A 26743-nucleotide genomic window follows, 5' to 3' on the forward strand; every position below is an offset into this window, starting at 1 on the left:
AGGTCCTCCTCCTCCAGATCCCCCTTCGTGATCTGAGCCGCATCAATCATGCGGATCATTCTCACTCGTCGGTACTCAAGTAGATCTGCTCCAGCCTATCCAAAGCAGCCTACTGGTCCACGTACCTGGGAGGTTCCACAGGTGGGACCGTTTCCCTCTCAGGAGGTTTGCCTGGCCAGGGTGGTTGCCTGGTCTTTCCCTGGCTCCTTCGCCGCCGTCTTCGCAGGCGCATCTCGCCTTGGTGGCAAGGACCCCCGTGGAGCAATAGCCACCTCTTTTCTGGACCCACTCTCTTTCAGAGCCGTCACTGACTTATTTGACAAAGTGCTTGAGGCTGCTTTCGTCAAGAGTGCAGTTGTCGACTCAGTTGACTTGGCATGGTGCAAAGTCTTAACTAGCTTCGACTAGTCCTCCCCCAACTGGTCGGTTTATCTGCAGACACAGAGTTTGGACTGGTTCAGTTACTTTTTCGAAGATGCTCCTTTCGTTGGCAAGCTCACTGTGGACGTTTGTGCCTTTTGTCCGAATAGGCACCTGCATCAACGGCAAAAACAGCGGAGCAGAGCTCAGCCTTCTCTTGGACTCCTGCGAGCGGGGCATCCTCAAAGAATCTCAACCTCCTCCCAGAGGGAGAACGCTCCTCGGACCGGTCGGTCCTGGATGAGGCTTGACCCTGCCAAGAGGCAGGGTCAGTGGCCTTGCTCGACTTGAACCATGCTGACAGTCTGCTGTAGCAGTCTTTTTTGGATTTCTCTCCATCGTGATCCGGATGCAGGCAGTATGTGGTGCAGATCCTCCACAAAAACGTTTCTTAATCCACACTTTGTGCAGAGCTTGAAGAGGCTTCGACTTTCCTTCTTCTCTTCAGTCATGCTGAAAGTCAGGCTGGGCCTTCTCGAAACTTCGACGATCCAACGTTGGATGAAAATCTCCACCGGTAGCGGAGCACCGCTGCCTGTCCTTCGTCCAAGACGATAAAGCAAAACCGTTGACTATTCTGGAAAAAGTTTGCAAAAAGGAAGTTTGCTAAGAGCAACTTGAGGACTCCCAAAACTGAAGCACGCAGTAAAAATCTGAAGATGGCCACCAGGGGTGGAGCCTAGGGAGAGGACTGCCATTGGATGGGGGCAGTATGACCCAGAGTACAGGGATTGGTTAAGCGGAGAAATAGTTTAAGTGAAAGTGAAACTTTCTTTTACCAAGGATTCGCAGCCCGACAACAGGGAATATTCATGAGCATGTGAATCCATGCCCGACCCCATGCTGGAGAATACCCAGCACTGAAGACGCGGACCTTTTACTAAAGCCAAGTACAAGAAACGTAGACCTCAAACGCTGGAGTAAACAAGCAAAAGGGAAACACGCTCTTAAGGCACACAGTTTTAAGCCAAACTGGAGTATCTGGTTCACAGTGGGGGGTGGGGGGGGTCTAGCTCATCCATGAGGGTGAAGACTTCTCGTCAGATATTGCCTTTACATAAAAGGAGCAGGGAACCACACAAGGCAGTCAGTAGTCGTAGAAAAGACATAAAAGAGTTACTTCTCTGCCATTCTGCGAAGTGTCTTCAGTGATGCCCGCATTTCCTCCTCAGGGAGCCCCACCAGTAGCCCGTTGTCCTCCACACCAATCTGATAGACTGCCTCACCCCGGCCTTCTTGCAGGCGCCACTTCATCTGCGTCACCAAGTGCTCGAAGCGGTACTGAGAGGGATTCACCAGTTTCAGCTGTAGGGGAGAGACATTAGAACGTCAGAGAAGCCACTAGTTCATTCTCCGACTAAAACACATTCTCATTACTGACCAGGTCTATTAAACAATTGCCATGTACCTACAACCCAAGTTGAAACAAACGTCTTACATTCGACCCATTGAACTGGACGCATGCCTACTAGTAAAGGACAACGTCATCAAAGCAGAACTCCCTGATCTGGAAAGTCAGGCAAATTCCACATGCTCTGCAAAGCTTTTTTTCTTTTTCTTTTTTTTTGTTTTTAAAGAAAGGGGAAAAGGATGGAAACGTTTGGTGAATGCGCCCATTGTGAAACAAATTATCATGGTGACTCGTTTGATCATGAATTTTGTCAATCTTGCTAGCGATAAATCGCATTCTTGAGAGCAACATTTTATTTCTGTAAAAACATTAAAACTTTTCTTTTCAGGGGCATAGGGGCTACAGCTCACTGGAGATGGATTCGGCTTAAGTTGCATTTCGAAATCTTTGATTCAGAAGCTTCTCCTCTGCAATAGTTATTTATGCCGACAGTCCCTAGATGGAGTAATTCTATTTTGGTTCATCAAATGGGGCAAGCCAGTGCAGTCAGAATCACCATCTGGAGAGCATAGACTCCATAGTGACCTGCTCAGAACACCTTCCCCAAGCACGCTCAACTCCTCCTGGTCCACCACCAAACCCTTGGCGGGTCTGGTCAGCTGTGCATGCAAGCATATTCGTCCCAATTATCTGGAGATGATGCAGTGTGTGTGGTGAGTGTGGGTGAATGTGAACTAGAACACCAGAGGCATAGCCAGGATTGTCCAACAAGTGGGACCTGGGGGTAATGTAGATGGGCGCACTGCAGTGACATGAACATCTGTAAATGCCTACACTGACTGCAGTGTGGGCATTTACAGATTGTGGGTCTGCCATGTCCGCTCACACCCTGCCCAGTCTACACCTCTGGAGAACGCAAGCGTCTTCCTTTACAACCAGAGCAATCGTGGGCAGCGAACTGTTCCATGTAATATTTCTGCACTGAAGGCCTCACAAAGATTGATTTAGGCCTTCAAAAGCAGAAACACTTTTAGGGGGGTTTCCCCCTTTAGCTGTGAAGGCCTCACACAGATTGATTTAGGCCTTCAAAAGCAGAAACACTTTTAGGGGGGGGGGGGTTTCCCTTTAGCTCCCCGGGAAGCCATTGCCCTGCCCTAACCAGCATTGTATTTAGAAATTGGGGTTTCACCCTCCCCCCCAGCACCTTCACCTTGAATGCATCCTCACTTCTCCGCTCAAGCATTCCACCTCAACCCCCCACCACAGACACAAATATGCAAACAGTCACATTTACCCACTCTCCAGCCCTCTCCCACCCTTCACAGTCACAAACAAACCCCACCCCACCTCACATAAACCAAACACCCTCTTCCGGCTGCGCCATGCCCGTCAGCACCTGCGCCCATTTCTGGGCATCTAGGGGCATAACAGGTTATTATAGACAGACCTCTGAGCAACTGAGCGGTCTTACTCAAATCGATTTATTTTTTAAACAGACATTTTCAGTCAGGATTGAGGAAAACACACTGGCAAGAGATTACATTGTGACCAGACAGCCCCAAGAACCCCTAAAAGGGTAGAGGGCAGCCAATAAAAGGAGATTGCACAGAACGGGGCTTTAATACAAAACCGAGATTGTACTAAGAGGAAATGCACGAGCATGGTGTGGCGAAAGGACTACTACGCTGCAGGAGTTCAGTGATGAGCAGCGGCTTCTAAAGTACTACTCAGCCACACACTACTACTCACTGCGCTGATCTCAAAAGTGACAGGCCCGACACAAATGGCAAACCCCTTTCTCCCCTTTACCGTAGCATCATATTATATCATGGGCCGAGGGCAGGAAACACTCTTCAAGGGGGGTGTGAGCCAGCAAGGAAGCATCCAAAACAAGAATACTCTGGTACGAAAATAAGAGGCATACACAAGGTTCTATAAAAATGCAAGGCTTTAATCAAACTAAAAGGGCAAGGATAAAGAAACGCGAACACCACCCCTCAGCCCCCACCACTCGGTAAAGAAATACACAGAATATGCACTCTTAGTTGAAAGGGGCAGCCTGGGTTAGAATACGGGGGTAAGCTGGTCAACTGCTTTTGCAGAAATATTCAAGTTTAAGTATATAGGTTTTTTAAAAAGTTAATGAGTGGGGCCTTAATTGTCACTGGGCTCATAGAAGACATCTACAGTGGTACTCTTCGATTGGCATGGTTTTATCTGAGACAACGGCGTTGATCAGCGCTTCTGGGCACTTTCTGGAGCATCAAATCAGGTTATAGGAGATTGTGCTGATGTGATGGGATTCAGCAACGCAGTGCAATTCAACAAACAGAAATGGTACTTGGCTCGAACAAGCTTAGGGACAGGCAGGTGATGTTTGGGTTGGCGTACCTGCCAAGCACAAGGTGGTTACAAGCTGTAGAGAGGGCCAGAGAGAGCCAAAGACTTCCTTTCTTCCTGGGGTGCTGTGAAACCCTTTCCAGGATCTCTGAGAAGGGAAGAGTAATTTTTGTCTGCCGAGTGGCAAACCTTGCAAGTGTCTAGGACAGCCTTCTTGGCTGGCAGAGTCCTGGGGACTGGTGTCCAAGCAGCAGGTACATGGTGTGTAGCAAAGCCCTGCACTGGGTCTCCCGAGGAAAGGCAGGTCAGTCTTCTGCCCTTCCCAGCAAGGAGTTTTGCCAGGGACATTTGAAGGTTTGCCACTTCAGAGTCTTGGGTACCACGGTCCAAGTAGCAGGCAGGCCGTTTCCAACAGCAGGACACTTCAAATATTCCACTTGGGAGTAGGGCGGTCCTCTCCCTTATTGGACATTTTTATCTTCACCCCAGAGGCAGAGGGCTTTAGGAAGACTTTACCCCAATAAAGTTCCAGTGAAGAAAGAGCGAGTGCGAGTCCTCCATTCTATAATCGTTTGACCACTGTGGATTGGTCAAAACTTCCATAAAGGGCCAATCACAGCTAGTGCAGGGGGGAGGTGGGGAGGCGTGGCGCCTAAACATTTCCAAGATGGCAAAATCCTTCCTCTGACAACAGATCTTCTCATATGCACACCTATACGCCAACCACTCCTGTCATCAAAGAGACTCCAGTCATTATGCCAATGGCACAATGCCCCACTGATGGCAGAGCTTCCCTTGAAGGGCATACCGCGAGGTATGCCCCGTTCCTCGGGGAAGTTGCCAAGCCTTCCCCGGCAGACAACAAAGGGAGTCTTCAGGACTGGGCCCAGCACCCTGGTGTGGGTGGACCTCAGGCAGAGACCGATATATAAAATGCTCCAGCAACGGGTTTGTTCCCAGACAATTCTTAGAACTCAATTTGTGTAAATACAACGCAAAAGAGGGTACTTATTGCATTTAATAAATAATTCTAGAAATTCATATGATTTACCAAGTCAATTTGGTAAATCAAATTTATCAAAATACAATCTGATAGCGCTATACAATCTAGTAGCATATGTTGTATAGTTTTCTATGTTTCCACTAACCGGACAATATCGACAAGAGTCAGAGCCTCATTATATCTCTTGTGTATTAAATTAAATTGAGCCGCATAATAAATGTTGCCATCGATTTGGTAGGCTACTTTTTCCAGGTATGGATCCAGAAGGCCCCGTTTCTTATGATCAAACCAGAACTATTCATACAGAGGGTATCCACGCAAGGTTTCAATTGCAGTAGCCCAATCACTTACACAAAAAACTTTTTTTTAACCCTGCATTGGTGCTCTATCAACAGTTCCGCACTGGTTGGCAAATGTAGCCACCTCGTTCCCCCCACCATGTACATAAGTGCAGCATTCAACTCTTCAAAGAAAGAACTTGGAGCAGGGTCAAGAATCTTTCTATAAAAACTCAATCTCCATCTAGCAATCGCCTGAAATGATCTTATGCCTAGTTCATGGCGGATGACGGCTGCCGGCACACCGTTTGCTAGCTTTAACACTCAGTGCCACAAGCTTTACAAAAAACTCAAGCATTGAGAACTCTGGCAACTCGATGCCATACATCACTTTCGGAACAACTTATTGCACATAGTAGTTAATCACAGGTTTCAAGGTAAATTTACCATACTTCCTGTAGATCTTACAAAGCTGTGTAGTTAACATATTAACTTTGTGCAACATGTGTTCCTGTGAACATTCTTTATTTCGGGTGGTGCTTATGGGAAAGCCTTGATACGCCAGCAATGATAGCCAAAGATACCAATTAAAATGCATCTTTTTGCGTACTGGATGGACGTTGAAAATTCTCGTCTTAGAGCAGTTTAATTTCAAATTATTATTTATGGCATAACATTCGAAAGCTTTAATCAACCGCTGAAGTCCCACAGGTGTCCAGGAGCAACAAAAAAAAAAAAAAACAAAAAAAAAAAAACATTGGCGTGGGACAGCCAGGTTAACCCCAAAGTATCAACGCTAGGGGGAGCCAATGCAGCTGCCTCCAGTACTTCCAGTATCTGCGACATATAGGTTAAAGAGGCAGGGAGCTAAGATGCAACCATGCCTCAATCCCCCCCCCCCCCATGTGTCTATCTTTCCTGGCCGGGAACCCTGATGGTCTAAGCGGCCCTGCATGCTGGCATTTATGATCATGTTTAGCAAGCCATCGGGAAGACCCCCCCCCCCCCCCGCACCCACCCCACACCTCCCCATCTAGCCAGCTTCGTCCACAACAAATTTCAGCTGTCCGTGTCAAAGGCATGCGGACAGATTGATGGTGGCAACATGGGTGTTTCATAATCCTTCTGCCCCCAAAAACTATTTTGCAAGCAGCGGATAAGGAAGGCATTGAGATTAGTGCCATTATTCGTAGCCCATCTCGATAGGTCCTTTAAGACCAATGCTGATAGGGCGGTAGTGTTTTTTGGGCTCCATTACTTAGTTTAAAGATGGGCACAATGTGAGCAGTCTCGCAACTCATGGGCAGCTGCCGCCGCCATAAGATCTGTCTAAATAAGTAATAAATAATATCAGCCCATAGTTCCATTTGTGAGCTCGTTTGGACCTGGTGCACGAGAAGAGCTGGCATTCTTAATGGCTTGGGATTATCACCCATATCAAAACCCACGTACCAAGAAGTCTCGACACGGAAAAGGAACCATCCAAGTCACCATCAGTGTCCCCATAGACCTCTCGAAAATAAGGCCGCCAAGTTTCCTACGCCATCGGATTGAATTGGAGGTCCATCTGGCACACTTCGATCTGATGAATTACATCCCAAAAACATTATTTCTCAACATTGCAAGCAACATTCTTCCCTCCCCCCCTTCCCCTGCCCCCCCCTCACGCTGATACAGGGAGAAGTTATAGTATCTTATCCAATTATGATAACGTTGCTTCATCCTTTTTACTAAAAAGAGTTCAAATTAAACTTTTTTAAATCTCTGGAATCTTTTTACGGAAGGCACATTTTTTTGCCATACACCTGTTCAGCATAAACGTGTTTATGAGCATTTTTGGACGAAGTTACCTTGTCCCCGTGTGACATGGGGTTGGATGTGCTCGACAACCCTAAATATGCAACTATGAAAATAGTCTTGATTAAAAGTATTCCATTTTAAATTCTCATCAGAATCAAAATCGTTTCGCAGAATAGAAGTACATTTTCACATATTTGTCTCCCACCACCTAATGCGAGAACTGGATACATTAACCAAATGGCCCACCTTTCTCAGCCAACGGGATGGAGATTTCAAAGGTACAGGAAAGCATACTATGATCACTCGGTATCAGGTAATAAAATCACGGCAAAAATGAAGTGGTTTGACCCGGTAAATGTGTACCTTGAATGGTATAATGGGTCTGGGGGTGTCCCCTGCATCCTTTACATGATTGTGACGGCACAACCACCTCATTTTAGCTGCGATATTTTGTATTCACAGCCATTTTTGCTGCGATTTTAAGACATGGAACCGATCACTCATCTGAACCAGGTGTCCCACTAAATACAAAAACTGATTAAAAGGGTAATGGGAAAGAAATCTGTAATCCAACACAGACGAGGAGACGCCCCTGTTCCAGGTGTAATTCATAGGAATGTCCCCCCCTCACTTTCCCATTCTCTGGATATAGGCCAATAGTCATGCAAAGCCAGCCCACCACATGCCACTGACTAATTTCTCACTACTAGGCTGCAAGTCATTACCAAGAAAAACGAACTCCCGGAGTACTACTGCGATAATCGCCTATAAGCAGGATTCCCCATGGCCGCCATCCACTCACATAACACACGTGTAAATGTACCTGGAAAACCTCCAAAGCCGACAGTACCTTGTGCCAGATAAATATTTACAAGATAGATTCAGTTACGGCACAGGACAAGAGGTCCACTAATACACATAAGACACCCTTTTAGGCATTGAACAAGTAGTCATGGGTCGTCCCTCCCCCAAAAGGACGACCCTGCTCCCCTTTTTCAGCCGGTAGGTCAAATACTGCGTGCCCATCAAGTAGAGGAGATTTCAATACCAAAGACTTTTGCGTATGAATAATTCCATGTTCTTCATTGGGAGAAGCCACAGGAGTTCCATGACACCAAGCTCAAGGTGGGTGTATCCTAGTGAGGATACAGAACCTTCCCTTGCTTATACTGTGGTCCAATTCAGCGCTCCAGTTGACCGATGGATCCCGGGTCTACAGCTTTGCCACTGTCCGCACAGTTATTTGTTGGGCCACTGTCTGCGCGTTCCTGTGCTCACGTGGCCTGAGGTCTGTGCTGTCCTGGGCAGTCAATGGTGGGAGGCGCTCCTCGGGTACTGCAGTGGCTTCCTGGAAGCCGTGCCGGCAGTCACCTTCCATCGCATGGCAGTGAGAGGAAAGCTCTATAGGCCCAACAGGAGCCTTGGATAGACTACCTTAAGCATCCATACAGGCGTCCTCTGGCCCCATCTGCCGCCAGTCCTGCCCCGGGCCTGGTGCCTCCCCCGGCCCGCACTGATCCTGGTGCCCCCCCCGGAGTCAATCTCATTCCCCCCGCTCCACTGACTACCGCGGGTGTCTCCCTCCGGGGCGGCCTTCAGGGAGAGCCGCTGTGATCTCGCTGACGCTGCACCGCCCAGGCCCTTCGACCTACCGGCTGCCTGTCCTGTCTTCCGCTCGGGGCCGCGGCTTCTCTGCCGCCTGTGTGTTGTGCCGGGAGGCACCCCCCCCCCATCTCTCTTCGCCCTCAACTACCCGTACCTGGGTCCAGGCTCACATTTTGCTCGCTGGGCGCCTCTGCCTTCAACCCTGGGATCTACTGCCCCCGAGATCTCCTCAAGTTTCTCCCCGCGCTTCTTTGGGCTGACCGGGCCCTTCTAGCCTGCACTGGTGACCACGGCTTCGTATCTGGGGAGACGGTGGGCTTCGCCGGGGCTGGTGGTCGTGTCGTCGCACTAACTGCGTGGCATGTTGATCGGCTCTGGGGGGGCTTGTGGGTCCCTCAGTCTGCTTTGTGTGCTACAGTACCTCTCTGATAACAGAAGGGACACATACCCGCCTCCTGCGGTAATGCGGTGTTGAGGAAAATCCCTGTGTGTTGGCTGCCCCACAAACTCCGCATCTATACTGATTCTCGCCCACGGCTTCACCTGCATCACTCCTTGTCTAGCGCCATACTCTGCGCCCTACCTCGGGCGACATAGAGCCTGGGCCTCCCCTTCTCCCCACTTGACTTACAACATCGCCAGGATGACCAAGGGAGGGGCGAGGAAACGGAGCTCTATCAACATGTTTGCTAAGGCTGCGCCGAGATCGTCAGGGGAGACCAGCGAACAGACCCCAGCCACACCTTCACCGGATGCAGTACCGGAATCTCAAAATATGATCGACTTCATTCGCGAGGGCTTCACCGCGCTGCACTCAAAACTGGATGACATGAATGGTACCATATCTTCTATTAAGGCCCATATCGAGCGGACTGACAGCCGTGTGTCAGAAGTCGAGACACGTGTCGGTTCCGCCGAGGATGCATTGGGAGCCCTGCGCTCCGAGGTCACCGCCCTCTCCAATCGAGTCCTTGAGGTAGAGAAGAAGAACGAGGACTTGGAATCTCGCTCAAGGCGTAACAACCTCCGCATCATCGGGGTTCCCGAGAACGAAGTGCACGAACCGATGGAGGACTTTGTCGAGCGCACACTGGTCTCACTCTTGGATTCTCCCAAGCTCTCCCCACACTTCGCTATTGAGCGGGCACACAGAGCCCTGACGGCTAAACCCAGACCTGGGGCTCCACCCCGGCCCATCATAGCCCGAGTACTGAATTTCCGGGACCGGGATGCCCTCCTCAGGGCGGCTAGACTCAAAGGGGAGCTACTACTGGATGGTGCCAGAATTCATCTCTATCCGGACTTCTCCACAGCTGTCCAACGCGAACGCAAGACTTTTCAAGCTGTGAAGCGCAGGCTGCAGATCCACTCAGTCAAATACGCCATGCTCTACCCTGCCAAGCTCCGCATAGAGCATGCCAACCAGGTGTTCTTTTTCACGATCCCGGAGGAGGCCTCCAAGTTCATTGACAAACATTTCCCTGGCTGAACTCTCCCCTTTCCTCACGAGTCTGCATTTATCCTTGTGTCCCGACGGGGAGAGACCGAGCAAGGTCGCCTTCCTGCATCGGGGTCACTTGATCCTCTACTTCGTAATTTACTTGTTGTGTTCATTCTTACAGATGTGTGCCTTATCATCACGTGCCAGAACCCTGTCCAAATCACGTGTTAAGATCCACTGTGGGCACACCTTATCTTATCTGATCTGCCGATGCCCCGACTACGGCGGCTAGTCCGGCCCTCAGGCCCCCAGGCGTTGATGCCTTTGGTTGAGGGGAGTTGGGATTGTCATCCCTCTATTTGGGGGGGGGGATGTGGGCGGGGTGGGACATGGTAGGGTTTTTGTTGTTAAAAAGTTGGCGCTGGCAGCGACGGCGAGCCGTGGGGGGGTGCTCAGGGCTTGGTGCGGCAAGACTATGAATTTGACCCATTGGGTACTGTCATTCGGTCTCCTTCGATCACCACCATATCTGTGACCAAGAGTGACTTAACCTTTATGAGCTGGAACGTGCGTGGGTTGGGAAATTACAAAAAAATGAGACAGCTCCAACTGCAGACCGAGTGTCATGGGTCCAAGATTTTGTTTCTGCAAGAGACACATGCCCGCGCGGAACAATGCATGCGGTTCGCCAAAACTTGGGGCCCTCATAGATATTTCACCGATTTCTCCACCCAAAGCCGGGGGGTCATGACCCTTATTCACAAAAGCCTCCAGTTCTCTCTTATTTCCTCACAAATAGACCCTCAAGGCAGATATGTTCTGCTCCATGCTACGCTTCAACACAGGGAGGTGGTTCTGATGAACATTTACGGCCCAAACCTAGACGACCCAGACTTTTATGTACACGTCACGTCCCTCCTCGAAGGCTTCCCCCTGGTTCCCATCCTTTGGGGAGGCGACTTCAACACGATTTTTGACGTGGCCCTGGACAGATCTGGCTCCAGGCCCCGTCTACTCTCTAGGGCAGCCTATGCTGCACTATCATCTCTGCCCCGTCTCTCCATGTTGGACGCATGGAGATTCTTTTACCCGGACTCCCGTGTATTCTCTTTTTACTCCTCGGTTCACGACTCCTATTCCCGCATTGACAGATGGGTGATCTCCAACGTACTGGTCAAGAGCGTTACACAACTAATGATCCTCCCCAGAACCCTATCTGACCACTCGCCAGTTACTGTAACCATTGGCTGGGGTCCCGATCCTGGCCGGCCACGTAGCTGGAGGCTGAAGTCCCTGTCCCTATTGGACCCGGAGTTCTGCTCAGAACTCGAGCGGTCGATTGAGGAGTTCTTCGAGACTAACACGGGCTCGGTAGCGACACAGGCCACTCTATGGGAGTCATTTAAGGCATATATCAGAGGGATCACGTTGTCCAAGGAGAATGGGGTCCTGAAGTCAATCCGAAGGGATCTCGCTGCTAGTGAATCCAGACTATCTACCCTGGAGGCCGCATGCTCACTTCACCCTACCTCGAGCGGCCTGGCTGACATAGGGTCGGAACTAGATACGTTCCGGTCCCTCGCGGATCGTGAACAAAGATTTTTGGATAATCCTAGCATGGCGAGGAGATATGGGGAGGGAGAGCGCCCTGGCCGATTTCTGGCACGTCTGATCCGCCTTGAGACGGAGTCCCCACACATAATCGGGCTCGAGAGACCTGATGGTTCCATGGCTGTCTCCTCGCAAGATATCAATAGGGAATTCTTTACATTTTATGAAACTCTATACTCCAACTCAGATGAGGTGCCGGTGACGGAGATTGACTCCTTTCTCAGAGCCCTCCCTCTCTCAGCCCTGTCCCCAGAAGCTGCGGCCTCCCTCGACTCCCCCCTCACACTTGAGGAGCTGTCGGACGCTATTGACTCCCTATCCTCGGGGCGTGCCCCCGGTTCGGACGGTATACCGGTCGAATTTTATAAGCAGTTTAAGGCACAGCTGCTTCCCCACTTGCTAGCTCTCTGGGAGGAGTCTGGAGTCCGGCGTGTTCCCCCCTTCACTCCGGGAGGCTACTATCACAGTACTACTCAAATCGGGCAAACCCCCCCTGCAATGTAGCTCATACCGTCCGCTTTCACTCATAAATTGTGATGTCAAGGTATATGCCAAGGCCCTGGCGCTCCGGCTGGCTCCCATCCTACCATCTATTATCCACCCAGATCAGGCGGGTTTCATCCCTGGTCGCTCCACCTCCCTGAACCTGAGGCGCCTATTCAATATAATTGACAGAATCAGCCCCGACACGCAGGCAGTAGCTGTCACCCTTGATATGCAAAAGGCGTTTGACTCTGTCTCATGGAGGTACCTTTGGCGGGTTCTCGACAGCTGCAAGTTCGGCCCCTCCTTTCTCTCCTGGGTCAGATTGCTTTACTCTTCCCCGGTGGCCAGGGTGCGCACTGACGATCACTGTTCTCCCCTCTTTGAGATCGCCAGGGGGACGAGACAGGGGTGTCCCTTCTCGCCCTTGATCTTCGCCATAGCAATAGAGCCCTTCGCTGACATGCTCCGCCAACTTCACGCTCACAGAGGCCTCCGCACGGCGGGCCAGGCGGATATAGTGTCCCTATATGCGGATGATGCCTTGTTGTTTGTGCGCTCTCCCTCCATCAACTTACCCCCAATACTTGAGGACATTGGTCGGTTCGGCCGAATCTCTGGCCTCAAAGTGAATTGTTCAAAATCCACTCTCTTCCCACTTACAGATTGCACTCTCCCCCCTCCTGATACCTTGGGCTTCACCTGGGCTCAGTCTACATTCACCTACCTGGGCATAGCGGTGACTCGCCAACGGGCGTTGTCCTTCCAGGAAAACTATCAGAAATATCTCACACACCTGACGGTTAAGGTCCGGGCATGGGACAGGCTCCCGATCTCCCTGGCGGGCAGGATAGGGCTGCTGAAGATGGTGGTGTTACCCCAGTTGCTTTACAGGTTCACTAACATACCCCTGTGGCCGGGGGAGGACTTTTCCCGGGACTTGACCCGCACTGTGAACTCCTTTCTGTGGCACTCAGGTGCGGTTCGCCTAAAACTCGATACCTTATCTACCCCCATTTCTAACGGGGGCTTCGGTGCCCCTAATTTTTTCAAATACTGGCTGGTATCACAGATCCAATACACATCTCACTGGTTCAATACAATAGACCCTCCTCCGCATGTTCGACTTGAAAAGCTCGCGGTTTGTGACCGTGATATCCGCTCCTTGGTGATACACCCCGCTTCCTCAGCATTGGACTCACAGAGTCCGGTCGCTTGCACTTCCCTTGCTCTGGCGAAGATGTGGAAATTAGTAAAAACTACATACGCCTTTCATGGCAACCTCCCTCTTTGGAATTTCCTCCCGGGGGTCCCGCAGGTCCCACCGGGCACGGTGCGCCGCTGGGCGGACGCAGGCTATGAGCTGCTGCGTGACGTGTTTGACCAGGGTATATTTGTTGAATGGCCCGATCTCCCGTTGCCCCTGAGGAGTGACCGGGGCGCATGGCTCCAATACGCATCCCTCCGCAGAACCCTCAAACGTAATTACCAAACATTCCCGGCGTCGCCCCCGGATGACCCGGCTATTGAAGAGCTCACCTCCTCCGGGCCTACAAGAGGCAAAATCTCTAGGCTGTACACGATGTTGCAGTCCAGATCTGTCCCTGATTTCGCTAGACTGAGGGGGTTATGGGAGGTGGACTTGGGTGTTGGGATCTCGGACGAACGCTGGGCACATCTATGCGAGCGCACACATCGAGTATCCTTTAACTCCCGTTTTAAACTCATTCAATTCAAAGTACTACATAGATTTCACTACACCCCGACCAGATTACACCGTATGTCCAGGGAATACCCTTCCAGTTGCCCTAGGTGCCATCATGACGACGCTGACTACATTCACATGATTCTGTCCTGCCCTCGCCTCTCGCAGTTTTGGGAGGCTGTTTGCTCGACAATGTCTGCGGTTCTCGACCATCCCATTGTCCCTTCTCCACTGGTGTGTCTCTTTCACGATCTCCCGGGTCTCTCCCGTGACTCCAAAAAATTAGCTGGCCTATGCCTCCTGCTTGCGGTACGCACTATCCTGCTCTGCTGGCTCCGTCCATTGCCCCCCACACACGCTCAATGGCTGAGGGCAGTTACTTGGGCCTCGGACTCTGAGGAAGCCTGGTCCCATATACAACCTGCCCACTCTAAACCTAGAAATGTATGGCTCAAGTTCCGCTCTTACATGTCCGATATGATTGCAACACCGGATGCTTCCCCCCCGCCCACTTCCCCCCACCAACCCGGGTCCTCTCCCCTGTAATGGTCTTCTGGTTCCCAATTCATTCTATGATTGTACCCACGGATTGGGATGTTATGTGTAATAACCCTTGTGCACCTACAATGTTTATATGGTATTCATGCTGTAAAGCCTCATGTTGCTCGCTTGTTTGTTGCTGCCACGCTGAATAATAAAAAGAAGTTTAAAAAAAAAAAAAAAAGAAACTATTTGTTCCATTCTCAGGCGGTTGTCGCAGCAAAGAGGAGAACTCACTGCGCATAGACCTCACTGGCGAGGGAGAAAGACATCTTCGCAGTTTGATTCACAGTCTTCAAATATAGGGGTAGTGTTCGTACTAGACCGAGGATTATGTATTTGAACAGTGTGTTATAATTGCTCCAGCTCAACAGGAGTCTTGTTCAACAACCGTGGCACAATTCCTTCCAACCACGGAAGGAGCAGAGGTTCTACCACCCACTGGAGGAACAAAGTTTGTAACCTTAACTATACAAGTACTGGGGCCTGGATCTTAAACTTCCGCTTTTTTGGCGGTTCAGCCAGAGAAATGAACCCGCCCTCATCAGGGGAGCGTGGGAGAGGAAGTGCACACGCAAGCTCCATCAGGGCATTCATGGTATTTTGCAGAATGGGCTCAGGACGTTTATGCAAGTCATACATTCTTTACCACCTTAAGCTTATTTAATTGACCAAGTTTACGTGCCAGAAACTTGCCTCTCCCAGCACTCAGTTCACACAGCGCTCCGTGCCCAGCTGCCACAGGTGTTGCTCTGCAAGGCAACGCGCCCCACTGCTGCAAACCAAGACATTTCCAAACGCTGCGCTCAGCACTCCGCTCAGCAACCCAACTTGGAGGAGTTACAGGAAACCAGTAGATAAGGAAACGGCTGACAGTTTTGGCAAGGCATAACCATTTCTGCATAGTTCACTAAATCAAACAGGATATATATTTGTATATTTACATATTACCAAAGGGCCTAGGTTTTGGAATACACAGTTAGAAATTGAAGCCTGTTTTACCTTCAAAAGCATTCCCAGTGTATTCCAAAAAAGCCAATGCAAAATTCAGAATAACTTTCTAGACCTGCCATCAGCATTCCTGGGACGGTTAAGAAAGAACCTTGCAATCTGACTGCTAGCTCATTAGAGGCAGGTTCTTAAGCGTAGTCCCACTGATGTCAATATAAATGTAGTCCACACCACGCTCGCCCTCACCCTAGAACACTGGATCAATAAGGTGAGCCGAGTCAACTGACGGCTGCACGATTTAGAAACGGATCCTTTAAACAGCGGCCCACATGTGAAACCGTTACTCGGCGCGTACATTTCCTTCTGTGCATAACTGTATGTTAAGTACCGTTTGCCCCAAAGCTTGGAGAACATGGGAAACGGTGTCCTTAAAGCAACCTAATGAAGATGGCTTGCACGGCAGTTTAAAAACAAAAGGGAGACATTCTCTGCACCGGTGGCCAAAGGGACTGACCAGGGCACCCCAAATGAAGTGAGTGAGGCAGCACCTGCCAGCCCTACCCTAAAAAGTAAAATGGTCTAGGAACCAGGAAAACAAAAACGTTGCGATTTTACCATTCTAAAAATACTGAAAACAATAAATAATGATAAATAACAGGTGTCATTTTCAGTGCGTCACTATGCATACACTGGAGTGGGAAATTACATTGTTGAAATAATAAATGATGCTGCCATCCACACAGAAGAAACCTGAATCTTGAATACAAACACAGTTCTTAAGGAATAAAAAGCTAAAATATTAAATTTACCAAACCTCACGTTGCAAATGTGTAAATATCTGTCCAAATGTTGGATCATTTAGAAGTAACATTTTTTCCCCCCACCATTTCCAAGTGGAAACACACCTAACCAAAAACCATGTTCTGTAAAATCGATCAAAACTGCCGAATAAATGAACATCCAAAGTGGCGTGATGAAATCCAAGTTCCCAAAAGTAAACCAGCGATCCAAACAGTGTCCACATAAAAAATTCCCCAAAACGAAGAAACCAAGAATACAAACAAATCCGAAAACATGAACAAATCCAGTTAACAAAAAGCAAACTGAAAATAAATTCAACAATCCAAACATGAATTACCCAAAAAATATTTCGGGAAAAGGCCAAGTAAAAAACCCATTCGAAAAAGTAAAACCACAAAGGCAATGCTTTCACCTGGACTCGTTGGTGGAAACACTGAAGAATGAAAATGGCGCGCAAAACCAACTCTCGCGGACAAAAAGGGAGATCCATTGGATGGCTTGAACAGCTGCATCCAGTGGTGGTGATCCTGAATTACAAGACATTTAAATAAAAAAATAGTATGAACTTTATAGGACATTTTATATGTATTTTAATGGATTATATATGATGTGGAATATACACGGAAGGGGGGGGGGAATTTACCCCTTTCATTTGTTACCGATTTTCGGGAATATATGGTTTGACTGAAATGGAACAGTGGCGAGACATTTTAAGGCAGCAGCTAAAAGCAGGTCGGTCTGCTCCAGTGGAAACAAGAAAGAAAACATTAGCTAGGCAACCATAACCATGAAAGTCTCGTCACATTAATATCATGGAATACGAGAGGGTTCCAACACCTATTTGATGACTTCCCAGTAGACCTGACCGAAAACTTCTTAATTTGCCTACAAGAGACATGGCTCCGGATTCCACCTGTAAAAGACGGGTACCTGACATTAATCAATCCAGCGGAGAAAAATGTCCAGGGTCGCCCCTACTCGGGTCTAATCACCATGGTGAAAAACGGCACCACTTGGGAAGTATATGGAAATGAAAATCCTAACCGCTTCGTGCAGGCAACCCTAATTCAAAAATCAAACGGTAAATTGATGAAAATTCAGGACCTGTCAGGACCTGTTAGTAATTAACTTGTACTGGAATCCAGCGAAGATTACAACTGAAGTTATCTATTAAAAACATAATTGATAAAAACCAAAAGAAACACCACAAACTATCAATTATCATATGCGGTGACATGAACCTAACATGGTTCAACGACGAGATGAAGCTCAGATCATCAACAAAGGAAACACAGAATACCACTGCAAGAAGAGTTTGATGGGCCAATGAAATGGACGCTAGGGACTGCGACATGGTCAACCGACAAGTAACTGGGGATACGCCAAAAAAGTTCACCTGGCGAAACTTTGGCCATGAAAAGATCCTTGACTACATCTGCCAAATAACTTATGGAATAAGATCCAGAAGTTACGAATTGTCCAGACAGAACGAAGTGATCACAATGTCCTAGAAATATCATGGCCGTTAAGCCATAAACCGATGGTAGCGACCTGTATAAACAAGCAGTGGAAGTAAATAAAGGGCGAAATCGGCTACGCCTAAAAGAGAAACAAATAACCGGTCTAACAGAGGAATATCTATCTTTATCCAACAAAAACACTGAATCTGATACACTATGTTGCCCTATTGCCCTATGAAACAATGTGCGATCTAAGGAACGTAAACAGGAAAACACAGACATGAATGGAGCCGTCTCGTAAAAGATCAGAAGAAACTGCTTGACGAAGACAAGAGAGATCAAACGAAATCTAGGAGAGAACGTTGCAACATATATTAAACAAAGGCGACAAAAATACCGAAATTGGCATAAATCATTTTCTGCATGAGAGATCAAGAACGCGGAGAGTTGATGCTAGCCTTAATTAAATCCAATAACGAGAGATCTGGTGCATTTTAAACAATGATAATGCCAAGCAAACTGACATGCTAGCAAACAGAGTTTCAGAAGGAGCCTGGCAAAACCATTTTGAAGGTGTGTTCGAGCAAACTCACTCCGGGCTAACAAAAGAATGGAACACAGAGATAAAGCGATGGGATGTATCGGAAACCGCCGACGAAATACAAAAAGCAATCTCGAAGTTAAAATATTCTAGGGCCACAGGGCCTGATGGCATTACTAACGTGATGTTAAAAGCACATAAAAATGAATGGTCAATCTTCATAGCCTTGCTGTTCGACAAAATCTCCAAACAAAAATCACTACCAGAATCCTGGACTGAGGCGATTGTTGTGCCAGTCTTCAAGAAGGGCGATCGGGCCAATCCCGCCAGCTATAGGCCGATCGCCCTTCTCGATACAATCGGAAAGGTAATGGCGACCTTCCTCCAACAAAAAGTAACAAAGGGGGCAAATAAAGGAATTTACGATTGTCGGCAGACAGGCTTTACGAAGGGCGTAGGAACGGAAATCAACTTGACAATGAATTTGTTGAAATTGGATGCTTTAATGAAATCGCTCAAATGTAGTCCTCGCTTTGTGGACATGCAACAGGCCTTCAATACATTAAATCGAGAACTACTATGGAGGAAACTTAGAAACTGGGGTTGCCCAGAAAACATTTTACAGCCAATAATGGCCTTCCATTCCAAAACATCGATTCGTGTATGGGTAAATGGAAATGGAGAGCTAACTGATGCGATTGAAACAAATAAAGGGGTAAAACAAGGATGTCCCTTCGCTGCAGTCTTGTTTAAGCTATTCATCGCCGACATCCCGGATTACCCAACTAACTTAAAACGCTTCTCTCCAAAAATAAATGGCCCTCAAGTCTGGTGTGTAACCTACGCCGATGATCTGGTTTTGACCAATAAAACTCAAATAGGGCTACTGCGTCTTTTATCAGGATTATAAAAATACATTGCGAAAAGGACCTGAAAATCAATGAAAAAGACCAAAATCATGAAGTCTGGCCCAGCAAAAGGAAAACTAAATCGAGACTTCAAATGGAAGATCAATAATGAGGAAATCGAAGCAGTGGCTGAAGTACGCTATTTGGGAATCCCGATAAACAGGTCCATTCGAGAAAGAAACTGGTTATTACATCTGTTGCAACGAATGAAAACATTCTCCCTACAAGGTGCGCAAATTCACTCCCCGTTTGGGAAGTTCAGCCTAATTCCTGTCCGGCAGTTTTATGTGCAAAAAGTAGTTCCAGAAATCATATTTGGAGCAGAAACTGGCTGGAACTTCGATCACAAAATTTGGGCTCAACTGGAAGGAATTTTCTGGCGGCGAATAGATTACCCAAATATATATCAATCATTATAATTCGGCATGAACTTGCACTTGAAGAATTATATGGCTCTGACGTCTGGAAATCCCTTGTGATCCTACGCAAAATGTCAGTTGCCAATCCAGAACCTGCATATAAGATATTAGCGCGAAGCGACAAACATGGATACACTGGACTACTAATGACCTGGACGCAAAAGTTGGTTGCAGTTCTGAATGCGACCGACACTGAGATGGCAACGCTGTTAGATCAGCCTCAAATTGCAAAGAAGAAAATAAAAAAAAATGGTTCTGGATTCAAAACTTGGCCAAATATAAAAATATCTCAACAGCACTGGATTTTGGACCTGTAATGAACCAGCTAGACAAATTGCCACAATATCTGCAGAAATATCTGCAGAAATTTCAATTTCTAAGATTGCGCTTAAATGCCTTAAAAACAAAACAGATGTTAGTTGGCACGACATATAGAAACATCAGATGACAATAGTTGCAGATTCTGTACTGCTGATACAGAATCACTTAAACACTTAACAGAAAATATGTGGATCAAGAAGATGAAATCTGGAATAGACTTATTTCGGGAGAAAAGACAAGATGGACTCAGGCTCTGGCCAAAATTATCGATTCGATTTTTGACCAGATAAATACCCTTAAGTTTGAGGGGGCCTTGATACGGAACATTGATCCTCAGGAATAATGCCCACTAGGCTTCGGGATAAGGTCGCCGAACTCGAACGTCAGGCCGGGCCAGCCTTTCGAGGGAGGTATTTTATTTCATTTTATCACAAGTAGATAGGAATAAGAAGATTTTGACAAAACTCAGTTTTCACTGAGTAAAGCTCAAAAAAAAAAAAAAAAAAAAAAAACACTGCACAGCGCTAAGGAACCAAAGGTCAATTCACCTAAAACATTTTGCGCCAGTTGGTGGTAATATGGATGAATGGTGGCTTAGGATTCTAGGTGGAAGCTCAGTACACTTAACATGCTCTGTAATAAATTTCCTGGATAACATTTTGGAACACCAAACAAATGAATAGTAATAAGAACCAAATACCTGGATACTGACACTTGAGTACTGAGTAGAATCAATTAAATCCAATTTAAATATGGGTTGTGAATTGAAATGGAAGATGTTTGTTTGCTCTTCTAAAGATGTGTGAAGAAAACTTCTGATAAAAGTTTGATTTAAACTAAAAATTACAATAAATTAAAAAAAAAAAAGAAAATCGACTCGTCTGAACCTATTGAAGGGTTGCACTTAACCAACCCACGATTCCTCATTTATGCGGAAAGTCGGAAACCCATCAGATGGGCTTCGAAGTAGTAGTTGAACAGAACCAATCCCTGACCCTGTTAGAAGAGCCTAACCCTGGGGATACTGTCACGGGGTCAGTGGCTGCTTTGGTGCAAGGGGGGCAACAGGGCCCCTGCCAAATAGGGTATGCGGCCTAGCAAGGCATATGCCAGAGTCAATCCTGCCCCAGAGGTGGTGTGAGGAAGTTTGGAAGTCCCCACTCCTTGAACATGCCTTGTATGTTGGTCTTTTTACCACTACGAACCACTGAAATGCATTGCTGTCTCGTTTATGGCCAAAGTCCTGTTTCATTTCAGGACTACAAGATCCAGAAGGCTGTGCGGTAGCAGAAAAATACAATGGACTCGAGGAGAAGCTACAAATGAAGATGCAGCAGCACTGGCAACCACGAGAGCCAGGCAAAAGCAAAGAAAATGCAACTCGCTGAGGACCAGCATTAACAGAAAGTCGAACGATCAGTGCTTACCGAATCGCAGGGACTGCCCAAAAGGCGACTCACGGAAAGGGGGCGGGGCTATCAGGGTTTCTTCAACCTGTGCAGAGCAATGACGCCAGCACCCAGGGAAAGAAAAGCAGATCTGAACACACAGCCAATGGGAGGCAAGAACCCAAGTCCCGCACAAAGTGCTGAGGAGTTTATTGTGGTGGTGGTGGTGGTGGTGTTTGTAGGTGCCGATAAGCGTGGTACCAGAGAGAGAGAGTGAGGGTGTGAGTAAGCGTGGCAGAAGAGGGGGGAGTGAGGGGGCGGAGGAGAGGTAAGTTGACAGGTGGTAAGAGAAGGCTGGAGACAGGAGGCGGTAGCCTGTGGGAGAGAGGGGGAGAAAGGGTAGAGATGCAGTGGAGGTTGGAGACGGTGGGATTATTTGGTGGACGAGAAAGGGCAAAGTGAGTCAAAGAGCGCAATAAGATCAGACGAACAGACTGAGAGAAGATGGGAGCAAGAAAGACACCTAGGAAGACCAGGAGGTAAAACTAAGCATGCCAAGATCAGTGAGAGGAGCAGGAGGGTATGAAAGGAGAGCATGTCAAACCCAGTCTTCAACCATACGGACACAAACCTGGGGAAGGGCAGGATACCCTTAGAAAGTCCCTCATGGAGTGAGATAGAAAGGGTCTCAGCCTTTAGGCCCTCACCAAAAACAGATTAGAAAGTAGGGGTTACAGATCTCCAATCTTGGCTACCACCCTGGGTTAGGGTAGAGGGACCAGCCAGGGAAACCCAAACGATTGGTACATCGGACACCAATCACAACAAGGACTGCCCTTTTTCTACATATGTTACATGCTAAGGAGTGTAGGAGCCCCTCTATTGAGAACGAACATGAACATGGGTCTAATACACCGATCTACAGAATTTCTTCCCCTCAGGAGGGTCTACAACCACGTTTTAGCTCACTGCACCCTTCAGAGGAGAAATACCCATTTGCACATCAGTCTTTGTCCCACCCACAAGGGCAGTCCAGCACCGAAATGCCAGGCAAATCTCCTCTGAACAAGAGCACCATCAGCAACCAGAGACACGTGTTTCGGCCAAGTCTGGTCTCAACAGTGAGTTGAAGTTGAGCCTCTGTAAGACACAGTGAGCAAGGGGTCCATGTCTGGATTACCATGGGTTACTTCGGGTAAAACCCCAAGTTTTACAAAGTTACAAAAAGGAGTGGGGATGGGACAAAGACTGATATGCAAATGGCTATTTCTCCTCTGAAGGGTGCAGTGAGCTAAAACGTGGTTCTAGACCCTCCTGAGTGGAAACAATTCCATAGAACAAGGAATTTGACCCATGTTCATTCTCAGTAGAGGGGCTCCCACAACTCCTTTGCAACTTCATATGGTAATTGTATAGTCAGAGGATTGATAAGCGATTTGTAAAATGCAGGTGTGCATTTATAGTCCATTACGACGGTAGGTAGGATGCAAGTGGCTAGGTCCCCAACAGCAGCCCGTAATTATCAGAAGAGGGGATGGTGCTATTAATAAAAACCCTTGAAACATCGTTTGAAGTCGTGATATCATGGAGGCTATCTTTGATAATACATATAAAAGGCCTTCCCAAATCAGAGTAAGGTCCGAAATTGTCTGGAGCAGTCAGAGAGAACAGGAAAGGAGAAGCTGTTCATGCCAGCAGGCTAACCAATGCAGGTTGCAAAAGGGGGGCCCCGAGAATGCAGAAAGTCCCGAGATTGGGAAGAAGAGTGATCCGTGCACAGAATGGTGGGACTATCAGGGCTGCCTGTGTTGGAGAGTGGGGCACTAGATCCAGGGCTAGAGGTAAGATTTTGGATGAGGAGCATCTTGCTCCGTTTTTGCAGTGGAGTCAATTTACTTTGGAGTAAACAGTCATCGACATTCTAAAAAGCCTCATTTGCTAATCAATTTCTCTTTGCACCCAGTGATTCATGCAACTAAAACAACGAATTTTTTACCTTAAAGTGCCTCTTCAGATCAGCAAGTTATATCAGTAGCGGCCCGTCCTGTGGCACTGCTTTGTTGGTACCCCAGATCTACACACAAGATCACAATATTTACTTGGAGCTGTGTGGGTGGATGTACGAGGGGCAGTTATGAGGGATTTTCAGAACTACCACTGATGTAAGGGTTTGAGAGGTCAACCTAGTGGATAAGCAAGGGTTTTTCACAATTGGTCTACACAAGCTCTGGGTAGCGTAGGCTGAGCAGCAAGACACAGTAAATCAGAGGTTTGGTACACACACACCCCCAAAGCCCCCTCCCAAAGGGTGAGGACTACACATAGTTCTAAGAAATCAAGCAAAGCAATTGTAGAACCGTTAAGTAGATTGACGACTGGCAGAGGGGACAACGTGTCCGATTAGAAGGCAGTTACCACAACACGAGCAGTCCTCCTCTACTACGGTGAAGTGCCCGGACAGGGGGTTAGGAAGTCACAAAAGTCCCCCGTACAAGACTGTGCCAAAGCAAACAATGTAAGCTAAGAGCACGCTTTGGGAAAAATAAGATTTCAGAAAGGAAGCAGTTCACTCCCAATTCTATGTCAAGACCGGAGGCTCCCATTATGCTTCTCTTTCTTTTTATTAAATTATTAAAGGAAGCTCAGCAGCAAGAAATATTTCTTCAGAATGCTGAAAAATATATATGTAACAAGTAAACAAGACAGGAAAAACACTCTAAAATCTTGAGAGTTGGAAAAAACACACGAAACTCCATTTCCCAGGAGGACAGGGAAAAGTTCAACATAAGGTCACCAACATGTGACTTGAAACGTCCAATGACAAGGTAAGTCTCTGCATAAACAGTCCTGGAAATGATGCCACTTCCTCTTTCTTTGCTGCTCACAGCAAGAGATAAGTACATCATTTTCTAGATCTGTTTATCATATTTAGTATATATATATATGAAGTGATGTTTTATTTTCTTTATAATTGTTTCATGATTTGCGCAACGTTCGTCACGCGCGGTAATATGAAGTAATTTCTCATTTCGTTGCCGAGCGCACTTCGTGTGTGTCTGTTTTCTCTCCGACGCCGACCGCTTCCGGCCGGCGCCGGAGAGTACTTCACTTTCGCAGCCTTCGTTCGGCTGTTTATTTATACTGATCTTGTTTTATTGCGGGTGTAACTCCCGCGGCTCTGTTCCGCTTCGCTTCCGAAGCGGCTTGTGTCCTCGGGACTCGGAGGAAACAGCAAAGTCCTCCGAGTAACCGCGGTGCCTCGAACGGCCACCAGAGGGAGCGCCTGCCGTCGCAGGTCCGCTCCTCAGTTTTCTGGCGCTGGTGATCGCTTCCGTTATTATTTCACGGCGGATTAGCGATCGCGAGTGCCGGGAGCTACTCTTAGCATTTCTTCACTTAACTCATTAAAAAAAAAAAAAAAAAAAAAAAAAAAAAAAAAAAGGAATTTGCAGACACAGCGGATCGCTGTTTCGTGCCCTTCTGGTTAGGGCTTTCACAACTTTCCTCATCTTAATAAGTGGGCATTGAGAGAAGGCGGTCTGCCCACACACACTTTTTTTTTTTTTTTTTTTTTTTAAATATAAGTGTGTGTGGGCAGACCGCCTTCTCTCAATGCCCACTTATTAAGATGAGGAAAGTTGTGAAAGCCCTAACCAGAAGGGCACGAAACAGCGATCCGCTGTGTCTGCAAATTCCTCTTTTTTTTTTTTTTTTTTAAATATAAAAGGGTAGGGTAAATAGAAAGGTGCTCATAATATGGCAGCACAATACTTCCCTCAGGAGGGCCAGGATTGGTCTGGTCAGGAGGAAGAGGTTTATGATATTGATGAAGTGGCTAAAGCCTAAAGAAGGTGCTGGGTTCCACTGTGGAGACCAGCATAAAAAAAAAGCGGTGACACAAATGCTTATGCCTATTCAGCAGCGCCTGGATGACATGGAGGAGCATTTGCATGACAAATCCCTACCAAAGAAAAAGACCCAAAAAAGAAAGCACCTTTCAGAAGGGGGATGTACACCGGCTCGCCTGAGTAAGAACTCTACGACCCCCCCGAGCCAGACAGAACCAGCCACTGCTGCCTTATCAGACGCCTTCTCCAGGCTTAAGAAAGCCTTTTTGGACAGGAAGGGGCTCCCTTCCACAGATGAACCCTCCTATCCGGAGGAAGAATTCAGGGATATCACATCTTTAAGCCCAGAAGAATATCAACAGGGCCTGGATCAAGAGGAGCTCGACTTTCACAGTCAGTCTCCAGCTTCCTCTGAAGAAGATGCGCACTCGATTGGGTCGCGACCCTCTACCTCAGGGATTGTGGCAGCCCCCATCCCTAAGAAGTCAAGCACAGATTCCCTTTCCTCTAAAGGGATGTTTGTGCCGGAGGATCTGATACACCCCAGATCTTCGCATTGGGAGTCATCTTCCAGGACAACAGATTATATCAAGAACAGGCTTCCTAAGCCTTTGGACAAGAGGTCCGAGCAAAGCTTAGGGCGGAATGTCCACGCCCCGAAATCCCAGCTAAAGTGGCCCTGACACCGGAGTTAGACTCCAGAATGATTACTTTCCTAGGAAAGAATATTAAAGATCCACGAAAAGGTATAGATCGGGCCTGGAGGTCGTGCCAAGACCGGGTGCTGGACATTACAGGCCATCTAGCCAAGATAATGGATCTAGCCGAAGCGGCTATTAGCACAGGAGAACACATCGATCCTGTGATACTTTCAAGTTGGGCTCAAAGAGCCATTTGTTTGCTGGGCAATGCCAACTGTACCATTTCAGCGGAGCGCCGCAAAGGTATCTTGCACAAAATAGACGCTAAACTATGCGAATTAGCAGATACGGAATTTGGAGCAACTGCCCAAGGCCTACTTTTTGGAGACTCCTTCATGAAGGAAATGTCCAAATTCGTAGGCACCTTTACTGCGCTGGACAAAGCCCAAGCATCCATTAAAAGAGTGTTTTCTTCAAGAATTTTTGCCAGGGCCGGACGAGGCAGAGGTCGCTCTTCCGGCCGATATTCCTTCGATAGAAGACCTCAACAATCTAGAGAACATCACGCCTGGCAAGATCGCTCAGAGACCTTCTTCCCTTCGAGAGGGAGAAGCAGAGGTCGCGGCTGGAGGAGAGCCGCCCGGTACCCAGCTCAACAACAACAAACCACAGGTCAGTCTACCCTTCACAGCGCCTGCGCCCCATATGCCTATAGGAGGGAGACTAGCTCATTTTGCGCATGCTTGGGATTGCTTATCCGGGGACGCATGGGTCAGGGTTACAGTACGCGGCATGCGCCTAGAATTCTTCGCGCATCCTTTCCAAACAAATCGTCCTGCTCTCATTCCAATGTCCAAGGAAGACCATGTCGCTTTGGACAAAGAAATT

General features: G+C 47.7%; 1 protein-coding gene across 1 annotated transcript in view; it reads right to left on the reverse strand.

Moving 5' to 3' along the window:
• GTPBP2 (GTP binding protein 2) overlaps nucleotides 1-26743 on the reverse strand; it is a 277964-nt gene that overhangs the window by 143651 nt on the left and 107570 nt on the right. Inside the window, exon 3 of the mRNA XM_069608834.1 lies at nucleotides 1541-1725. Coding sequence (XP_069464935.1) covers nucleotides 1541-1725 — 185 coding nt within the window. The remainder of the gene's footprint in view (nucleotides 1-1540; nucleotides 1726-26743) is intronic.

Source organism: Ambystoma mexicanum, chromosome 4q (assembly GCF_040938575.1).
Source record: "Ambystoma mexicanum isolate Mex_15411 chromosome 4q, UKY_AmexF1_1, whole genome shotgun sequence".
In the NCBI taxonomy this organism is placed as follows: Eukaryota; Metazoa; Chordata; class Amphibia; order Caudata; family Ambystomatidae; genus Ambystoma; species Ambystoma mexicanum.